General features: G+C 35.7%; 1 protein-coding gene across 5 annotated transcripts; it reads right to left on the reverse strand.

The window, feature by feature from the left end:
* Positions 1–1,356: 1,356 nt before the first annotated feature.
* On the reverse strand, positions 1,357–20,517 carry LOC105340540 (uncharacterized). 5 transcript variants are annotated; one of them, XM_034483348.2, is made up of 5 exons: positions 20,400–20,517; positions 17,753–18,538; positions 3,226–3,600; positions 1,882–2,098; positions 1,357–1,628 (listed from the first exon to the last, which is right to left on the reverse strand). In XM_034483348.2, exons 2-5 carry the CDS (start codon positions 18,197–18,199, stop codon positions 1,450–1,452), a joined length of 1,218 nt encoding a protein of 405 aa, XP_034339239.1. In that variant the 5' UTR covers positions 18,200–18,538; positions 20,400–20,517; the 3' UTR covers positions 1,357–1,449. The 5 variants fall into 5 exon arrangements, with proteins under 5 accessions (XP_034339239.1, XP_011444958.2, XP_011444957.2 ...); XM_011446656.4 differs by lacking the exon at positions 20,400–20,517 and adding an exon at positions 19,770–19,917; XM_011446655.4 differs by lacking the exon at positions 20,400–20,517 and adding an exon at positions 19,166–19,324.
* Between the last annotated feature and the right edge of the window lie 290 nt (positions 20,518–20,807).

Here is a 20,807-nt window from a genome sequence, read left to right on the forward strand (position 1 = left end):
TAAATAGATTTAATTGGGGAAAATGAATTCGAAATTGTATTTCACTACTGAACCGAATGGGCATTTGCGCCATCTTATTCCCCTATCTTCTTTGTTAAAAAGTCAATACTCGTCCAATTTCTTTTAAAGGAAAAAAATCTTAATTAAACAGACAGAGGTGGTCTGTAGCACTGAAACAGCTCTGCACAGAAATTTCAGTCACTTAATTCAAACCACGTAAAATTTATCAGACTTGATTTTTACGCATGTTATTCATATACTTGTACGCATAGATATTTATTAATTCATTCATGCATTCTAAAATGTTACATGATCGTTAAGCAGTAGAATGCTTTGTTTAGTGATTCATTCATGATTTAAAGGTAGTAACATCATAGAAAATATACATGCATATAACCGCTTTAGCGGGTTATGTAAATCAGTTTTTTCTGCAACGATCGCTAACTTCATAACCCACATGAATCATCAAAGAAAGCATTTTAATGTTTATATTTACTTCTTTCTTTTAATACGTTAATGAATGGATCGTAAAGAGTAAGTAAAATTAAACTAAATCATTGTTAATGTATACCAGTACGTTAGATTCTGATACACAGGCACTTGACGTTATAAATTTTTGTCATAATAAAAATGAATACCCTATACCAATAACTCTGTCGTCTTATTTAGGAAATTGAGTCAGACATTATGATTATTTTGTTGTCCATGGTTTGAAATAAACTGGTTAGAACTGGGGCGTGTAGATTTCAGTACTATCACACAACGCAGTTTCTATAGAACTGTGAATTGCAATCAATTTCCAAAAGAGATAGAAAGAATCATACTTAGTGGATGTAAATATATTTATGATATTTTCGAAGTTTAAAAAAATCATTATATTTTATAAATAATGAAGAGGGATCCCATAATAAAATCTGTTTTATAGGCAGTTTATACAGTCAGTTTTGCAGTTGATCAATATTTACACACCGGAGGAGAAATGCAGGCGTATTAATTTTTCCCCGTTTAACCCACTCTTATACGCTTGTAGAAAAATGGTTAAATAATATTAACTGTGCTTGTAGCTTTAACTACTGTCCAGAGTCAAATGAGTATGCTAGTTTTGGGTTAAACCAAATCCCGAATGTGATATAATTTTTCACAGTTAAATATGAAATACCAAAGACTAAATTAACGAATTTTTTTTATAATTTATTTTTTTCGTAATAAAAATATCTAGTAGCTCTGTTAGAATAATTTTGTAAATAAATCGTGACAACAAGTAGGTTTACAATAAATATTCTGATCCTCTGACTAGTTCTCAGGAATGTACTATTTGACTGGTTCCCTTCAGTCAGACGGCTACCGTCCTTAATCCGTCACGTGGATCGGATGCTGGTGTATCTATAAATACTGCTTCCGCTACAGCTTGTCAGGAAGGGTGGGATGAGGCCAAGAGATGGGAACTCTTCACGAAAACATGTATTCCCGCAGTCCGTTGCGTATAAGGTCTTTACAAACAAACTCATTGTGCTTCATCTTGAAGAGGAGTGCGTTCGATATGGAATGTTCCGATTCGGCTAAGGTGATCATTTCTATGAACTTTGATAGAGACATTAGGCCGCGTATGGCCGGATTGATGTCAAGCCCTGAAAATAACAGATTGAATAAATTATTGTTGGAATTTTTTTTTATCTAGAATGTATCACAATTATGCATATCAAATTCATTTTATACCCAAACACAACCGCTAGCGCAATCCACTGATGTAAAACATGTTATCATGGTTTTTATTCAGCTTGTCGGTAAGATTTTATTCCCCAAGCTCAAACTTATCATGAATAGACCAAGAGCCACTGGAAAATCTTTGATAAAATACACGATGGTGAACAAATTGTATACCTGTGTGGAAGTTAAAGGAGAGAGCCGCCTCCCCCTCCGCCAACACAAAGGTATCACAGTCATGGAAGTAGGCCACCGTCTCACACCTCTGGGACAGTTTGATCTCAAACAGACGGGGACTGAATTTCATGTGGTTCAATGCGTATGACTCGCTCAGCGACTGCTCATACCCCATTTTATAAAGGTTGAAGCACTTCATGAAAATGTTCCTCATCATCTGTAAAATAGAAAGATATAAACAAGCCTTTGTCAACGGTAATATACTTTAGTTCGATTGGCTATTCTTTACAACTTTTGTATGGAAATTAACGAACAAAAAAATGTGCAAAATACTGGGAAGTTGATAGCTTCTACGTCAGAATATAGATTGCACGTCGCAATTTTATCTTACACTGTCTGTTTTCACCCATGCAAAACTAAGATAAAGCCAATTGCATAATAATATCTTTTCCAAATGAGAATTGACTGTATTGAACGTCGCAACGGATGCATCTAATACTAAAAATAGCGCTTTACGATCTGTTAATGCATTGAAACTGACGCAAAAAGCGAGAATCTCGCCAAATCTCAATCGCATGTAAGCGAATGTAAAACGCTTTGAATTCCAAGGGTAGTGCTTAAAGAGTTTTTAGTCGGAATGTAATATCTATATCGTGTATTAAATGATTGCAAACAATTTAACTGCTAAATGAAACTTGTATTTAAAAAATTGAACATAAATTACTAATCTATAAAACTTGGTAACAAGTTTCATAGTTTCAGTTTTTCAATATAAAACAGTCATAAATGCATAACGTTATGGTATAAGTCAAACGTTGTTGAACATCACTTCCAGGGTATAAAATTAATATCAACATGTCCGCTTCTTTCTAAGTTTGTAGCAAAAGCGTTATCTAAAAATAAATAAAAATCGCTGAATTTTGCTGATCGTAAAGAAATTGAGAACGGGTGATACTTTAAGTGCATGTTTAGTCAAATATTTATCTGTAGTGGTACTAAGATTCTTCACTTAGATATGACACTTGTCAACTATTATAAAAAGACGGAAGCACTGATACACAACAAAACAATTAAATAGAAAGACGACAATTTTTTCTGCCTCTTAAAGAAAAGGGTCAAGGCCAAGATCCTAAAAACTAAAATTTGTCAACTAGATTTTAGTTTGAATTTTAAATATCAATGCAAATCAATCATTTTTTTTTTTTTTGAAATGTTACAACACGAAAGAATTAAAGAGACCAGACGAAAACATACATAAACAGCCAGACATACGGACAAAGTGTGAGATCGTGTCTACCTATTACCAACCCCGTCTCTGGCTGATCATCGATAATCGACACTTACCGATCGATCGAGAATTGTCCTGAGAGCTTTGACCACGGATGATTCGCACTTTGAAATGGCTAGTGATATAAATCGATGTTTGCTGTTGCCGAAAACCTTCAGACTAAACCCTGGAGAGCAATCATTGTCAGAATGATATGCTCCATAAGCTGATAAATCAAATGTCAAATTATGGACTCTTTTTTCTGGCGTAGGAACATCCCGCGCCTCTGTGCGTTCAATGGCGGCTATAGCACCGTAAGCATTACAAGAGTGCTGCTCTGAGAATTCGTCCAATCCCAGCAATCGCGATGCTTGTCCATTCCTTCCGTCGCACGCTATGACAAGTAATCGCCCTTGAATTCCATCCAGTTCTTTGCATGTCTCTTTGTCAAACTGAAACCACAAGAAAAATCGTACTCATTAACTATATATCTTTTAATATACATTGAATCATCTACGTACTTGCGCGAGGAAGACATTGCGTCAAAATGAAAACATTTTGAAATTTTGACGTCGACGCTAATTCGAACGCCACTAAAACTGTTCAACAGCTGGATGGTCGTTGCCATTTTTAGACTATATCAAACTCCTTAAAAAGAAGAGCTTTGTATAAAGCTACATGTATAGTAAAATATTCAAATTTTTAAGTTTAAATATCAGAACCTACATGTATAACGTGTCTAAAGTTTTAAAGACTGATGGTTTATTTGTTGCCCTTCTTAAACTACCTCTTGAAAGAAGATGGGTGAATTAGATAGCGCAAATGTCCATTTGGTTCAGTCGTAAAATACATTTTCAAATTTATATATTTCCAAATAAACCTATTTGAAAACATTTTGATAAAAGTTTAAGGGATTTTTAACTACATCCAGTTTTGGGTATTCTAACAAATGACTAGAAAAAAAAATATTGCCTTAAGTTTTGGTGGTATTAAACCCACAATCTAAAAAGCCTAGTTCTATATTGTTACCTTAAGTCTGGTACTCTAACCACTGAGCCATTTCAGACACAAAGAATTGTGCAATATACAACATTGGCCACGAATTTATGGACTTGTGTTATTTTTCTAAAATGTTCAATTGTTTGGATACAATATGATATTCTTAATATATAGTGGGTCATCTCCATGATTTTGTTGATTGAAATCGGTTTGTTTTCCATTAGAACTTATTTAGACTATGACAAAAAATATTGAGCATAGCCCCAGTTTATAAAAGAAAAGACATTAAAGTTCTAAAAAATGACACTTTTTGGATGGTTTGATACGCATATGTTAGTTTGAATCAACGAAATTCATATAATAGAAATATTTAAGGGTTACAGATCGATGTTATATGAAATTGTTTTGTTTTGAAGGATTTTTCAAAAAATTATCAGATTAGTTAATCTTTTAATTTTAGAGTATTTTATCCGTACTTATATAGGCAGTTTACACGCTTTACCCACCCATCTTCTTTAAGGACGTTTTGAAGACAGGAAAACCCATGGACTGGACAAAATCCCTCACCAGCTACAGGCCTTACAATTGGTTAAATTCAAGCAATTTAGTATACAATTGCACTAGATTTCTAGTGTTTACACGAATTTTAGAAAACGTAATTTATATATTTTTTTTACATACATGTACATATCTACGTAAAAGTTTTTATCAGGTTTTTTTTTTCACTTTAAAGCAAGACTGCAGAATTCATGCTTAATTAAACAAATCCTTATATATAAAAAGCTACATCAAACTTCCATATATATTGGGGAAAACGGCATGTTGTCGGGTCTTTAATTCCAAAACCCATTTTATAGTCAGTAAATGTGTGAGCAGAATTGTTAATGATTGAATTGATCATCGTTATAAAATCAATATTGTGGTCAGATCGGCCCATGATTTGATGTGAACACATGCCTGCGCGATTAGGCGCACACTAAAAGCGCAAAAGCTTTTACCGAGAAAACTAACCTGTGAAAATTCCATTGAAATCATTGTGTAAATCTGTACATTTAGTGTATTAAAATTCATGCTAGTGATTTGGGAATAAAGAGCCTGAAATGTTATGACGAGAGAGCACTCACATGTTACACCATGCAGAAACGAGGTGTAATTTAATTTGCATGACAATTCGTTGCGATGAAAATTAAACAATCGATAAAGAAATGAAACCATATCCTCGCAAGATCATTCAATGCAAAATTACATCCTTTGAAAAAGATTTGAATTTTATTTTATCCATATATCCAAAATAATTTTCAAATAGAGACTACCTTATATGGATGATTTAAAGGATACATGTACATGTGGCTTTGTATAGGTCGAAATTAAAGACTTTAATGCCATGAGTTCGTAAAAACATATTAATTTCCAATATTTTAGATTTCTTGTGTTTATGTTTTTTAACTGTGAGTGGAACATGGAATGTCCGCTTAATCCCTATTGTCCGGTGGACTTAATCATTCCCCAAATACTGTTCCTTATTATAACAGCTTGTTTTATGTGCCAGACTTCACCGTACCTACAAGTCTGTTTATCATTCAAATCATATCTTCGTATCTTATCGATAAAAAGGTCGGTGTATTATCATTATTATCATCATTCCGACCCGTCTTCTATCAAATTCAATTGTAACGTGAAATCTGTTTCCATTTCAAAGAGATGTCAAACAGTTTGATACACAATGAGCTGCGTTCTTTGAAGGTGAACAGAGGTGAAAGAAGAAAACTGGAGAATTTTCCTCCTCAGCGCCCCCTCCCCAAAAAAACCCGGATTCGTAAAATTCAGTTTCCCTGCGTGCATGATAGTTCCCAATGTGAATACCTGCTTTTTACTTTGAATTTCAAGTATTTTGAAAGTATAAAATATCATAATTAAAGGATTAGTTTATAAAGACTGGTGTTCTTCAGATTGATGTATGGTCACTTCATGGTCACTATAGCATATATACATTGTAACACTGTTACATGGTCGCCTGAAAGTGCGAAAATTATGATATTGTAACCGACCCCCCCCCCCTCTATATTCCAAACCCTTTATCTCTCCGGGTCCATTAAAATATCGTAATAGAATTATAAACGACACTGGCGAAAATTGTCAAATCATGGTAAGTAACGACCGTATCAATGCGTCAGGGATATTAAACAGGCTTAATTAACGCCTGTTTCTGCCACGTAACCTGGTATAGCTGTCTCTGGGCTAGAGATAGGGACTGTTTCTATTAAAATACTGGTCCAATTATTGTCAAAGCTGTGAGAGAAGGCAGCAGGCTTCAGCCAGTAATTGATTCATTAAGTTAGGACCAGTGAATTTACACCGCGCAGACTGGTATAGAATTAGCGCCTTCTAACACACTATTTTTATTTGAAACAAATATTATTATGATTTATGACTATGATATTTTGATATATAATTGTCCAGGATTCATTTGAGTATAATTTTCAAACGAATCGTGACAAAGGGCTATGGAGATATCGTTTTACGACAGCGCGCGGCCTCTCTCAAGATCTGTTCAACACCAATCAAAAACAAACATGCATCGTCAAAGAATCAAAGGTCTTTGATAATAAACTCTGTTTCTATCAACAAATGAAGAAAAACGATGCCATAAAATAATTACAAGATTTCTGAGAACCATATCAAAGACAGACATATACATCTTACATGTCGAAGCCATCATTACGCGGGCCGCACATTAAGGAAATCCATCATTACGGCTGCTCGATCAACAGTAGAATTGCTGGCTTAGTTTGCCCAGTGTGGGAATTGCACCACGTTTCACTCAATGCATTTAGAAGTCTTCCATTTTTTTTATTATTTGTGTTTTCACCAAAGTGTGTATTGAATGTATTCTTATGTAATTTAAGAAAACTGTTGAAAATAATTACAGAATCTTATTATTATGTCACCCGTTCAAATGTTGGCGAAACATAATGTATTGTAAAGTTTGAAATTAACTTGTTCATTCATTTTCTCTTTGTTTAATAAAACCCAAAGTTTAAAAAGCACTTAATTATTATGTCTACAACTAATAACTTAATCTAGAATAGGCGAGAAAAGAAGGTCTTAATTCAATAAAGATCTAAAAGGAGTGGGCCTTGTAATTGTGGATTTACTTAATCTTATAGTACAACCGATAAGATTAAGAAGCGATTACCATACACTATGAATTGTATATAACGATTGAATATATTTACATCTAACATCACCAGTTTCGTAGTTAATTGGGTATAAGCACAGAATATAACGTGTAAGCATTAACAGTGCATGAAGTGCACAGCCCTCTCTTAATAACCTAAACTCTCTCTCTCTCTCTCTCTCTCTCTCTCTCTCTCTCTCTCTCTCTCTCTCTCTCTCTTTCTCTCTCTCTCTGATTTATTTAAGGACACAATTTTATGACCTTTTAAAGAGGCGATAAAAACTACAGGTTAAAATCTACAATTCAAAGAGCTTTTGTCCGAGTTAGAGATTACTGACTATACAGAGGAAAGGTTTTACGAGATTGCAGCAACCAAAAAGTTACCTTACTGCCGAATCGCAGTGTGACGTTGTTGTCAGGTGTCGTCAGCCTGACCAGAATAAACTCCACAAACACACCAACTTTTGTTGTAAAGTTGTTATCATGGCGACAACCCTCGATGTTGTCAAAATCTATTCCCGATTCTCTAAGAAATTCCACACTTTGTCGATCAAATGTCAACTGATATTGTCCATTCAGAATGCTCTTCCTGTCCTTTTCCTCAAAGATTACGATCTTGCCGGCCCTGCCCGATCTGAGGGCCAGGAAAGCCGCTAGCAGCCCAACAGGCCCCCCTCCCACTACCACCACCGTCACCTGACGAAGGGAGCGTTTGACTCGGTCATAGAACGTCCTCCACCCCGTAAACAAGGCTAGAAACAACAGGGTGATCAGCATATTCTGCTGAAGTTGGTAATCGTGTACAGACTCCATGGTCGAATTACAAGTCATCCCTTCCTTCTACAGGCCGTAATGCATCTCTTCGACTCTGTGGTGAGTGATGAGCGCCGTAAGAGGATCAGGTAATAACACCATATTGCTTTTAATTATGCACGTTAATGCCATCCTGATAATTACGGTCTTATATACATGTATGTGATGTAATTATTGTAGAGCCACGTTGAAAGTTAATACACTACTTTTGAAGAATGGATAGGTAAAGTCCGCATCGATAGCACTCGTTTACTATGGTATCTGCTCCACAAGGACTCGGATGGACTTCTATCCCGAGGACTACCTGTTTGGTTCGGAGCCCCTCTCTGGATTCCCTCTAGTGAACAGTATCGCCTCGCTATCTGGGGGACTCATCTTCCATATCCGCGCATGGTCTCACTCGATTCATAAACACTTAAACAGCTCCGATCCTTTAACACTTCGCGTGCGACTGGGTTTTAACTAAATTGAAATATTGAGGGCTTGTTTGTGTTTATCACCCTTTAATCTGTATACCACCGGTATATATGTTTAGTGAACTAGCGATAGGAGAGAGTGATCCACCAGTGCTGTTTGACGGACAATTATTCCATCAGTTATGGCACAATGCGTGTGCCCAGTCTCACTCTTTCCCGGAGAGATAACGCAGTTCTCAATGCACATTATATTTTTACACCAGGTTGTTTTTTGACGTCACTGACAATTTTCTTCCTTAGATATCACAGATGATACTTCATGTTTTGTTGACACACATTTCATGTTGACAGTCAATTGGGATGACGTGCGATAAATCCATGCACGTACGGCGACCGTGCAGTGTCACTTTTAAATTATTTATGATTAAATTTACGAGTAACAGACCGGCCAACTAACAGATCAAAGAAGAACACAAATAATGATTGGAAGTTATTCTTCTCCATCCGTTCGTCTTAATAAAATTTATTTACAGTTTGACTCTTTTGTCAAATGCGGACGTGATCAATTTTACTTATGAACCCCCCCCCCCCCAAATAAAAAGGAAAAGAAAATTATCAAAATAACTTAAGTACACGACTATACATATATAGTCAAGTAATTAATCTAATTTGATAAAATCAAATTCAGTGAACGACAATATGCATGAGTTATTAAAAGCCATGTTTCAAGTAATGAGACAGATTGCATGCGCGGATCCAGAAAATTTTTCCAGGGGGGGGGGGGGTCCGAAGGATAATTGTGTTTGCCAGGGGGGGTCCGAGGCATATTTTCGCGATAATTTTACTATGTAAATTTAATAAATTTTCATTTTCCAGGGGGGGGGGGGGGGTCGGGACCCCCCCGACCCCCCCTCTAGATCCGCGCATGGAGTGTATCAAAATAGACAAAAATGTTCATCATATATCTCTGCATTACAGAGGACGAATATAAAGCACCTGCTTCCACAAGAAATAATTGTATTTTCCCCTGGTATCCCTGCTACTTCTAGGAAATTCCATTTTCTTGACTTTTGAGCTGGAGTTCGGTCATTTTGTAAAGACATAAGCAGCTTATGTGATAAGTAGCTATATAAGCAAACTGAAAGGGACTCCCTTAATGAAATTATTAGTAATAAACCTTTCTTGGTGTTTATATGAACGACTCATCCAAAATGATTATAAGAATTCTATTTAAAAAAATTGATTGCTCTAATTGGAAACTGGTAGATGGTACATCTTTCGGTGTTATGAGGTTCTGTTGTCATTGAAATCATCATACTATATTATAGAAACTTTTTATAGTAAGTTCTAAATAAATATTGTACATTGTTATCCGATTATATGTGCTTATGCCTTCCTTATCTCTTTCCATTATCATGGTATACATATTGTACAATGCTTTTCAAATGCTTGATTATAATTTCTGTTTTATCTCTTTTAACTTTTATGATTGTAATAAAACAGACATGTTCTTCTATTACATTATATTGAGTAAAGGAATAAATTAAAACAACTTGTTACTGGGCCTACAGAAGGGAGAGTCTTTTACCTTTTGCCCCCATCCCCCCCCCCCCCCACCCCAGTAGACGTCCTTGTTACAATGGTCCTCGTATATTTACTGGTTTTCCGATATGTGTAAACAGGCTACTTACTAGTACATCTAGACTTTAGATTATCATAGAAAAGAAACCCCTCGTAGATGAGAGCAGAATCAACGAACAATGTGTAGATAGAGTTTCAGGAGATGTCAAAAACCCGATAATGATAGTCTTCCTTTGTACTGGCAGTGCCTCCAATATTGCTTTATTAAACCGACATAACAGACAAAAACCGATAAAAAAAATTGTCTACCAACCAAACAGGATTTCCCAGGATTTATTGGGGATAACGAGAGCGTTCACAAATCGTCACTTGAAAGGACCAAGGTCCATTAGGTATAGGGGGACCCGGCTCCAGGGATCCTAGGGACAGCGTGGTGATATACGGCGGGTTGGGAAAGCTCAGAATTGACGGACTGTAAAATACAGCGATCATAAAGACACCTTGTTGAACACGATCAATGAGAGGGAACCACCATTCAGAATAAATAAAACGCAGAGTATTCTTCCGTCTTCTATTTCTTTCCGGTGATATCGGTTTATGGTAATCCAATTCCTAGATTGATTCTGTCACAGCAATTGATGAAGGTGTTAATTAATCAACAATTATAAGTTAGAGGCCATGGACGTCCCTATTAATAAAACTTCCTTAGAATAATGCGAAATTTAGTACGTACTCCCTTGTCAATTGACTGCCATGCATGTCATCTCTCTCTCTCTCTCTCTCTCTCTCTCTCTCTCTCTCAATGTGTTGAACAGATATATATGCAGACATGGATTCTTCCTTATCCCTTATTCTTTCAATTTTCACCAAAATAGTTTTAGAAAACTAATTGTCTGCAGACTTAGTGAAATTGGCAAATAGACGACAATTTAAGGGCAAATTTGCTTCGGTAAAATCAATCCCGCTAATGTAGTATTCTCCACAATTACCGGTTTGATAAAAAAAAATCCAGTTGATGAGCGCACATTGATCAAATGCACTAAAGATTTCCATACGACCAGGAGATTTCTCCTAATCAACGTTTTCAATATGGTTACTTTAATCAAAATTTGTGATAAAAGCTAATTATTTACCACTTCATTTCTTAAAATCTCGGAACATCCACACATTGTGGGAGAGATAAAAAAGCAAGATCCCTAAATTATTTAGACTCGGGATCAATAGCAAAAGATGAATTTGCTGCAGTGATTATGAAAAATAAATATCTAACTGTCACATTGTACAGAATTGAATATACCTGAATATAATGATCTATAAAAAGCCACGTAATTCATTGAAGATTATATTTCAATCGCGATTTTTTTTTTTCTTAAATGAAATATGGTTACCTCATTATACATTTTCGTGACCAGCACGAAGTAAGAGCGATAACTCGAGGCTAGATGCAAATTTCTGCATGCTGCACGAATAATTCTCGATAAAAATTTTAATGATAGTTGTTTTAATTTGCTATTTGCAATTATATTATCAAAAAATGTTTCTTTATAAAGTAAACTAAGAAAAATTAAAAACCAAAATAGAGGTCGTTTGACAAAAGCTCTGCGGTCCGAAAACTGCACTCTAAGCGGGAAGTTCCCAACAGTATCACCAAAATGCCAAATATAGAACATTAAATTGTAGTCGGGTGTAAAAGTTCAAAGTGACAGTTACTTAGTTACATGTACTTAATAGCCAATATATATATTCTGTAGAGTACGATAATCACCAGATTATAAACAAACCAAAGTATCCCTGTAAAATGTGACAGGTTATAACCGAATTATCCAGTACAATGTGACAGTAGGGTTATTACCAAGCTATCCTGTATAATGTGACAGTTAGGTTATAACCAAGTTATCCTGTACAATGTAACAGTTAGGTTATAACCAAGCCATCCTGTACAATGTGACAGGTTATAATCCAGTTATCTTGTACAATGTGATACTAAGGTTATAACCAAGCCATCCTGTACAATGTAAAAGTTAGGTTATAACCAAGTTATCCTGTACAATGTAACAGTTAGGTTATAACCAAGTTATCCTGTACAATATGACAGTTAGGTTATAACCAAGTTATCCTGTACAATATGACAGTATATCCAAATCATCCTGTACATTGTGACAGGTTATAATCCAGTTATCTTGTACAATGTGACAGTTAGGTTATAACCAAGTTATCCTGTACAATATGACAGTTAGGTTATAACCAAGTTATCCTGTACAATATGACAGTATATCCAAGCCATCCTGTACAATGTGACAGGTTATAATCCAGTTATCTTGTACAATGTGACAGTTAGGTTATAACCCAGCTATCCTGTACATTGTGACAATTAGATTACTGTAGACGTATTTTTTTCCACGGGGTCATAATTCCGCGGAATCACAATATCATTTTAATCCGCGGTTAAAAATTTACGCGGATTCTTTGAATGAAAAAAAAATCATTTGAATAATTATTATTAAATTTGGTTCTGAGCGATTTTCATTACCTAGAATTTGTCCAACTTTGGACTTAAATTGTAAGAACTGTTCACTGTGAACAGTAATTATCGGTTGTGCACTAGTCGGTAGTCACTAGTTCGCCGTCAAGATGTTACGACGCTGGCTAAAATCGTCTTGTGAAACACCACATCTTTAATTAATAGTAACTGTCAATTTATGGGTTCACATGTAGTTTAAATTATGAGTTGATCAGTTTTATCACTTAAAAGTCAGAGCACAAAGGGATCTAAAAATTGCAGTAAAAACACGGGTCTTAGCGTGTGGTTAATTGGGTCATTGAAAGACACACTCGCTTGGGGCTATTTGTCGTCTGACACGTGCCGTTATCTCAAGCTGGGAGAAGTTTAAATTTCATGCAAGTAAATTTACAGAAAATTCAAATCTTTAGGAGTATTAATTATTTATTAAGTGAATTCTCAATACAAATTCGTTTGACAGTATGCATAGATAAAAACGATATACACTGGGTACACGTATATGCAAGTGTTACATGTATAGAATGTAGTAACTTCCAATTATTCTTATTCATGTAATGCAATTTTAAAATTACATTCCGAAATGCACTTTAAGTACACTGGGAAAAAATTCCGCGGAAAATTTGTGCCCGCGTTCATAGCGTAAATTAATACCACGCGGACAAAAGTACGTCTACAGTATAACCAAGCCATCCTGTACAATGTGACAGTTTGGTTATAACCAAGTTATCCTGTACAATATGACAGTATATCCAAGCCATCCTGTACAATGTGACAGGTTATAATCCAGTTATCTTGTACAACGTGACAGTTAGGTTATAACCCAGCTATCTTGTACATTGTGATCATTAGATTATAACCAAGTTATTCTGTACATTGTGACAGTTAGGTTATAACCAAGTTATCCTGTACAATATGACAGTATATCCAAGCCATCCTGTACAATGTGACAGGTTATAATCCAGTTATCTTGTACAATGTGACAGTTAGGTTATAACCCAGCTATCCTGTACATTGTGACAATTAGATTATAACCAAGCTATCCTGTACAATGTGACAGTTAGGTTATAACCCAACTATCCTGTACAATGTGACAGTTAGGTTATAACCCAGCTATCCTGTACAATGTGACAGTTGGGTTATAACCAAGTTATCATGTACAATGTGTCAGACAGGTTATATTATAACCAAGTCATACTGTACAATGTGACAATTAGGTTATGCTACATGTACGTCAAAGAAAGTGAAGATGTCAGATGGTTGACAGGTTAAACTTGACATGTGTAGCTTGTTGTACAGTGTGATAGAAGAGTCCTATTGTAGATAATCAATGTCAATCCTATAGAAAAGAATCCAATCTTGCAGAGAAACCAATCATCATCACTCTCCTATATTCGTAGAAACTGTAATTTTGTTTTTCATCAAATCCAATAACGACCAATGGTATTAATACATGTAAAGCCGTCAGGTGATGTTACGTTACGAATAGCTATGTGTACAGCCCTTTGTTACAATTAACGATTTCTGCAATTAAAGTGCAAAGCTTTTATGAAAAGTTATTTGCATTTGCAAATGAATCGAACCCTGCAATAAGTTAAACAGAAAAACTTTGTATTTTGAATTCTCTAAGACGGAAAAAACTTTTGCATGCCTGCAGTGCGAAGCCAACCAGGAAATGGACCGACGTTCGAGGGGACACAATGTGGCTTTAGAACATCGATTGAAAGAAAAGAATCCCAACAGCCTCAGCTAGGAGAAGCTTTTAAAATTACAGATTTAGCGAATTGATGGTATCTTTTATCAGTAAATTCAAAACAGCGAAAAGCGGTCGGTTTGATGGCTTCGCGAGATTAATGAAGAAGTGCAAACTGATAAATTTTGAAACTGAAAAGAGTAAGTTATTGGGCAATTTTCAGTAAATTACTTTTAATTGATGAATAAAATGGATGATGCCAGCAGGCATGGGCTTCACTGTATAAAACCGATTGTCTCATGGGGAAAACCAATTCAAGCTTCTTTGAATCCAAGTATTTGCACAGTTTCCAATTGTCTTGCTAAGTGTGGATCAAAGTGTACAGCGCATTATTGGTCCTTTTAGATGAAAACTATCGTAAAATTTTTACAACATGTGCAGCGTATGAAGACGAGTGCGCAAGAAATGAGCGAAAAAACATTTCACTTGATGATTTGCAATGACCAGATATGTCTTCCTGTTGTGGCGATTGATCAAGGAATAGAACAGCATCTTTCGTGTCACGTTACACGTGTTGAGAGTTTGCAAGCGAGCATGATGATTAATGTCCGTCCATAGCTGCCTGTTTAAGGGAAATGAAAGGTATCCTTAAGGAGGATTGACTGTTTATTAGAAACCAGATCTCTCGATCATAGAAAAATGCTACCTGGGGTATTTTCTTTCAGTACTAGACATAATAACATAGTCACGTGACAGTATAGGGCAGTAAAAAAAATAACGTTCTACTCTTAATTAGTGAATGTAGCATCTCTGGTATACGGTTGTAGAAGCTCTTTATTTTTTGCTTTCAGTGCATCTTTTATTTATAAACCAGCGCAGCAAGAGACCGAGTTTAGGATTTAAACTTCTATCTTGCACTTTTATAAATTAGATTACGGAATACTAGACGTTTTATAATTCATGTATGCTTTCATCTTATTTTCTTACGTGTGCCTCAATATCATTTTTTTCATCATCGAATGGATTCAAATATACCGGTATCAAATTGAAAATGCTAGCATGTTTCCTAGACATAATAAGATTGCATCGTTTAAATTAGGCTCTATGGAAAGTCATACAAGAAAAAAAAATATACCGTAACTTTTTTAAGAAAACGGATAAATTAATAAGAAAAAAGATAAATATAACAAATAAAACAGAATTTAGTCATGGCTTGCTACATTATGTGTCAGTCTGTGTATGCTTTGTTGAAAGCTTAAAATGCCATCCCCTCTTCAAAAATTTGAAATAAAATAAAGAAAAACAAATAATTAAATGACATATAAACACATTTTAAAAAATCAAACAAAAAATTGATTGTAAGGTTCACTAAGACATCTAGAATTTCTATTAAATAGACGTGTTAAACTTGTAAGGTAGATACGTGTTATTTAAAAAATAAATTATTTCCGAGAGAGATAGAATTCAACAAAAGAACTTAATTCATGCACCGTGTTCAAAATCCTTTCAGATAATTGTTTTACTTTATGATGATTGAGAATATCTGTTATCATGTTAAAGAACAAATAATACAACCTCTGCAAAATTTCGAAATACTGCGATCGAAAATTTTCTTTGTTTAAGATATTCAGGCGGTTATTTTATTTCTTGGTCTTCTTTGATAAAATCTTTAAAAATGATTTTATTGGTGCTCGCTCGCTCGCTCTCTCTCTCTCTCTCTCTCTCTCTCTCTCTCTCTCTCTCTCTCTCATACTTTTAAACTGGAATGCGGTGGTATCCAGTTATTGTTTTGACTATGTCGAATATTTTCGCTGCCAATACAGAATTTATTATTCTCTGGTGGATATGGGATCTCCGAGCATAGACAATTGTTTTTCCGGAGTGATCGACTATTATCGTTCCTCAAATTGTATGAGAGTAAATTAACTTACACTAATGCGACGCATATTTGGTGATAGTTTTAAATATGGCTTATATGGTGTCCTTATCATGGAGAACTAAATCTTTAAAAAGGTGTCCGTTTTTGGATGGACTGTAGGATTCTAAATATCTAGTCAATGAACGCTAAGTACGCCCACAATATACAGGATGCTACACCTCGCTAGTTTTGTCACTGAAATGGGCGGTTGATGATTCCTTTAAATCAAAGTGGGCAAGTTCAGGGCTGACGATAAAATGGTGTATATTGTATATTTATATTTAATTTGTCACTGTTTTGAACTACAAGTCACACAGAAAAGAAAATCAGTTTGGAAATGTTTGTCTTGTTAAAAGGAGATAAATAAGAATTGTCATTCAACAATGCCAGACAATTTCAATTCTTCTTTATGGAAACGAAGCGGCTCGTCCAGCATGGGTCGTCTCCTTCTTAGATTTCTCAGATGCGAATAAACCCTGTCAACCCTGTCAAATTAACTGTGTTCAAAGAGTGTTTATTTCACAATTGTTGCTTCGTCTCGGTTTGAAACTCAAGTGAAATATTGACCGAGATGCCCATTTTCGCTCATAGTAAAAATCGACATTTTATTATCTATGGCAAATTCATAAAGCAATTAAAATACCATTTAGTCTGTTTACCCCCATTGTGTGATACTGACACGAGTGTGTTATCATTACCCTATAGGGGTGCATGTTCATAACAGGAACAAGTGTCCGTGGTTAAGATATTAATACAAATGTTTGATTTTCTACAGATAGACAACAGAGATTAGAACACACACTGCATACACACAATTCTATATATAAAATATAAAATTATCGTCGCTTTAAATTTAGAAACAAAACCCATAAAATTTGTGACGAGAAATACAAATCAGGAGACTTTCAAGTGAATTTTTAAATTCCTTTATTATAGATGAAGATAAAAGTAAAATCGAAGAATCTTTTATTTTACAGTCGTTTGCTTTTTAATTTTTTGTCGTTCGGTAACGATTTTTTAATTGAGTACAATCTTTTTAAACAAAGTATTCAAAAGGTTCAATACGGTATGAATTGAATTTCAATATAAATCACTAATTATGTTATGTATACTACGATTAACATCCTTTGAAGTTTGCCAATTGCTGTTTTCTATAATATCCTTTTGAACAACTAATGACTGCAATATTCATTAATTTTCCATCAGATATTTAACGAGGAGTATAATCTAGGTATTCATTTGGTATAACAATGGGGTTACTCATAGATCTAAGTTCGATGCAGTTATAACGACTGGTGTGTAACAAAACGTATTACAGAGTATGACGTATAATACCTTACTAGTAGGTATTGGTTAACAGTACGAATCAAGTCAAACAGTGTGAACATCAATGTCAACATTGTGGTAAACAAGTCCCAATCATATCTTTACAACATGTATGCCCATTGGTATCCCGGGTTGTGGTTTTATACAGGTAGATTGTCTTACCTTGCAGGAGAACTTGGTGACCGTGTTCTTGTTACAGCGTCGCAATGTTGTCAGCATATACTCCAAGTAAATCCCCACCCTGGTGTAGAAACACTTGTTGTCCCAGCATCCTTCTAAATTGTCAAAATCCACCCCTGCTTTGCGAAGGAACGAGACACTTCTCCGGTCGATTGCGATTTGGTAGTCCTTTTTCAGATTTGCGATCTTGTCGATCGTTTCGTAGATGGTCAGTTTTGACACCCGTCTAGTTTTCAGGGCCAGGAGGGCCGCCGTAAGCCCAATGGGTCCCGCTCCAAGGACCACCACAGACACACGCGCCCTCTCGTGGCGTACCCTGTCGTAGAAGGTTTTGACAGAAGCGAAGAGGATGACGACAACCGCCGTCATGATGACGTTGGGTTGGATCTGTGGGAAATAGGACGGAAGTTCCGTCTCGTCACAATCCATCCCGGAGGATCCAGGAAAGTCCGGGTCAGTTAGTCCAATGGGAAATCTGGGATCATCACATAGTTTGAACGATATGCGAGTTTGTCATAAACCCTATATAAGTACAACCGTACGTTATTATATACAGGTAGTATGTCAAAAACCGTTCATTTAGCATACACAGGTATTTTGTCAGCCACCCTTCCGCTAGCCGTTGTTTTGCGGTTTTCAGCTGTGACTGTCCAAGAGCCGTGAGATCAATGAGTAAGGGACCGCTACTGACATGGACCAGCCATAACTCACGGCAGAGAGAGCATCGATCCCAGCATGGCTCTTTTGAGTACTCCCTTCTTTAGTAATCTGTAAAGGTAATGAAAATATTATTGATATTGACTGCTGATCTCCCGGTCTGCTACACCTGTAGCACAGTCTTATAGCGCTACCTGATACCTGTGGATCAGAAGCCAGGAGGTCATTATCGAGCTGCTTACACTACATATAATTATACATGTACTTACTGTACATGTAATATACAGAGGTTTACGTTTACTCTAACAAGCATTCAAGCCATTAAAACAAAAACAAAATAATAAAAATATCAAAAAGAGGGTGACAAAGATTGAGGGTATATATATACACACCTCCCTGATATCATTCTTACCTCAGATAAACCTAACAGTACAGTGCAGGTTCTGACTTAGATTTTAAATGTAAATCAAATAATGACATAGTTTACTACAGAAGCTATTCAAGGAATTGTTTCAATCTAAATACTGTTAATTGACCACATACTCAGCTTATTGTCCTTGAGCTGTACCACTCATCACAGTAACATACTACATGTACATCTATTGTAGAACAACTGTACTGTATTGTCATTATGTTTCGTTTAATATCTGCATTTTACATCCCTCTACCCCCCCCCCCCTTTTATTTTCCGCAGTTGATCGTGAATATGATTTAAATGATTACATAATTCGAAATTACCTTCGTGTTGTAAAACTCTCATTCCATGATAACACTGACTAAATTGGGCTGTAGAGGAGGTCGTACACTGTATGTATCCGATATACTAAGCTCGGGCTATTCGTGAAATCCGTATCAAATATCTATGTCTACACTGCTTATTGTGGGCCGCATATCATCACAGCATAATTCACATAGCGCTGATTAAAATGTCATAGAGCAAGTTCGTAACGGATGATGTATAAACTACAATGGTGCCCGAAGCCCCCAAACTAGCATATAATAAATGCATTTTGTATAGTGATGTATGCACTTGGGCATAGCCATAAGGAGAAAGAAACCACTAATGCATGAGTTATATACCTTTTTAAAAGAAAATTAAAGAATTTTAGTTCTTATTGATAGCCAATTTGGAGTTTGATGACAGTTTAACACCAAAAGCTTCAACATAAATCTAAATCCCTCTTCGACAAAATGAACTCATTTTCAAAAGACGTTGCAAACCGTTTTCAAACAAGCGAATAGAAGATACTTAAATTAAAAGCTCTATTGACGACCACACTTCTGACATTTTCTCTGAAAAAGAACAAAATTTAGGGGCTGAAAGTTGAAATAAAATCCATACCTATTATATCACTTGTCAGTCCCTAATCCCAGGTTTTTGGGATTCCTTCGCCGTAATGCGCATAATCTAGAGATATAAGGAAAGTCCCTCCCGCTATCTCAAACAGGGATAAGACATCAGTTTATTGCTTCGTTAACCTTTCCAGTGATAGCAGAAAGTAGATTTTTTATTGTTAAGAGCATGTCTGTCAAGCAGGCTGCTGATAAAGCAAAACAGAATTGCTAGCTTTCTATGTAGCTTTCACAATATGCAGGTGCGTGCTTTGTTTAGAATCTAGGGATGTTTATTTTTCTTCGATGAGCTTGATAAGCGGTTTACTCGGATCCGAAATTCTGAAGTTTCTAACAGTATTAGTCCCCTGTCTAGTGCTATAAGTAGACACACGGAGACACCAGGAGATTCTCCGATACAACACGTTATTTTTTCTTCTTCTCAGAAATCAATAACACCTTGATATAATGCTCAAACATATCGAGTTCGTAAGCTTTATTAAAATTTTGTCATAACAAACTCAAAAAGAAATCAATCTTTAAACGATATTTGGAGAGAGAGCGAGAGAGAGAGAGAGAGAGAGGGAGGGAGAGAGAGAGAGAGAGAGAGAGAGAGAGAGAGAGAGAGAGATGTCCATACCTTGGGTGTTATCTTATAATAAGGTTATGTTTCGTGGAGGGTCACACAGACTTATATAATTCCTGTAATAAAGTCAAGCCTCGCCGACAATGAGGTAGGGTTGTATGTGGATAGAATTTCTTTATCACATTAGTTACATTCGGGTACACAGTTTTACTCAGATTTCATGTTTCCATTGTATACAGATCTAAAAGAAGCATATTATCCTTCACACATACAGGAAATACAAGTAGTTATACACTAAAATAGAGGGCATTGTTATAGACAGATGCTGGGTCCGTTTTGACTCTTTTGATATTTTAAATACAATACATATGCACACACTTCCAAATCGAGTATGCTCGAACCTGTATATATGGTTAATCTAGGTGATAGTTATTTTAAAAAAAGATAGATAAAATTTGCAAA

The sequence above is a fragment of the Magallana gigas genome, chromosome 3, assembly GCF_963853765.1.
Source record: "Magallana gigas chromosome 3, xbMagGiga1.1, whole genome shotgun sequence".
Lineage (NCBI taxonomy): Eukaryota > Metazoa > Mollusca > Bivalvia > Ostreida > Ostreidae > Magallana > Magallana gigas.

Excerpts from the sequence above, each read along its gene's own strand:
- LOC105340540 (XM_034483348.2), bottom strand. The coding sequence starts at position 18,199 with ATGGATTGTGACGAGACGGAACTTCCGTCCTATTTCCCACAGATCCAA. Across the intron at positions 2,099-3,225 it reads GGACAATTCTCGATCGATCG|ATGATGAGGAACATTTTCAT; the intron begins GTAAGTGTCGAT and ends TCTATTTTACAG. Across the intron at positions 1,629-1,881 it reads CTCCTTTAACTTCCACACAG|GGCTTGACATCAATCCGGCC; the intron begins GTATACAATTTG and ends TGTTATTTTCAG.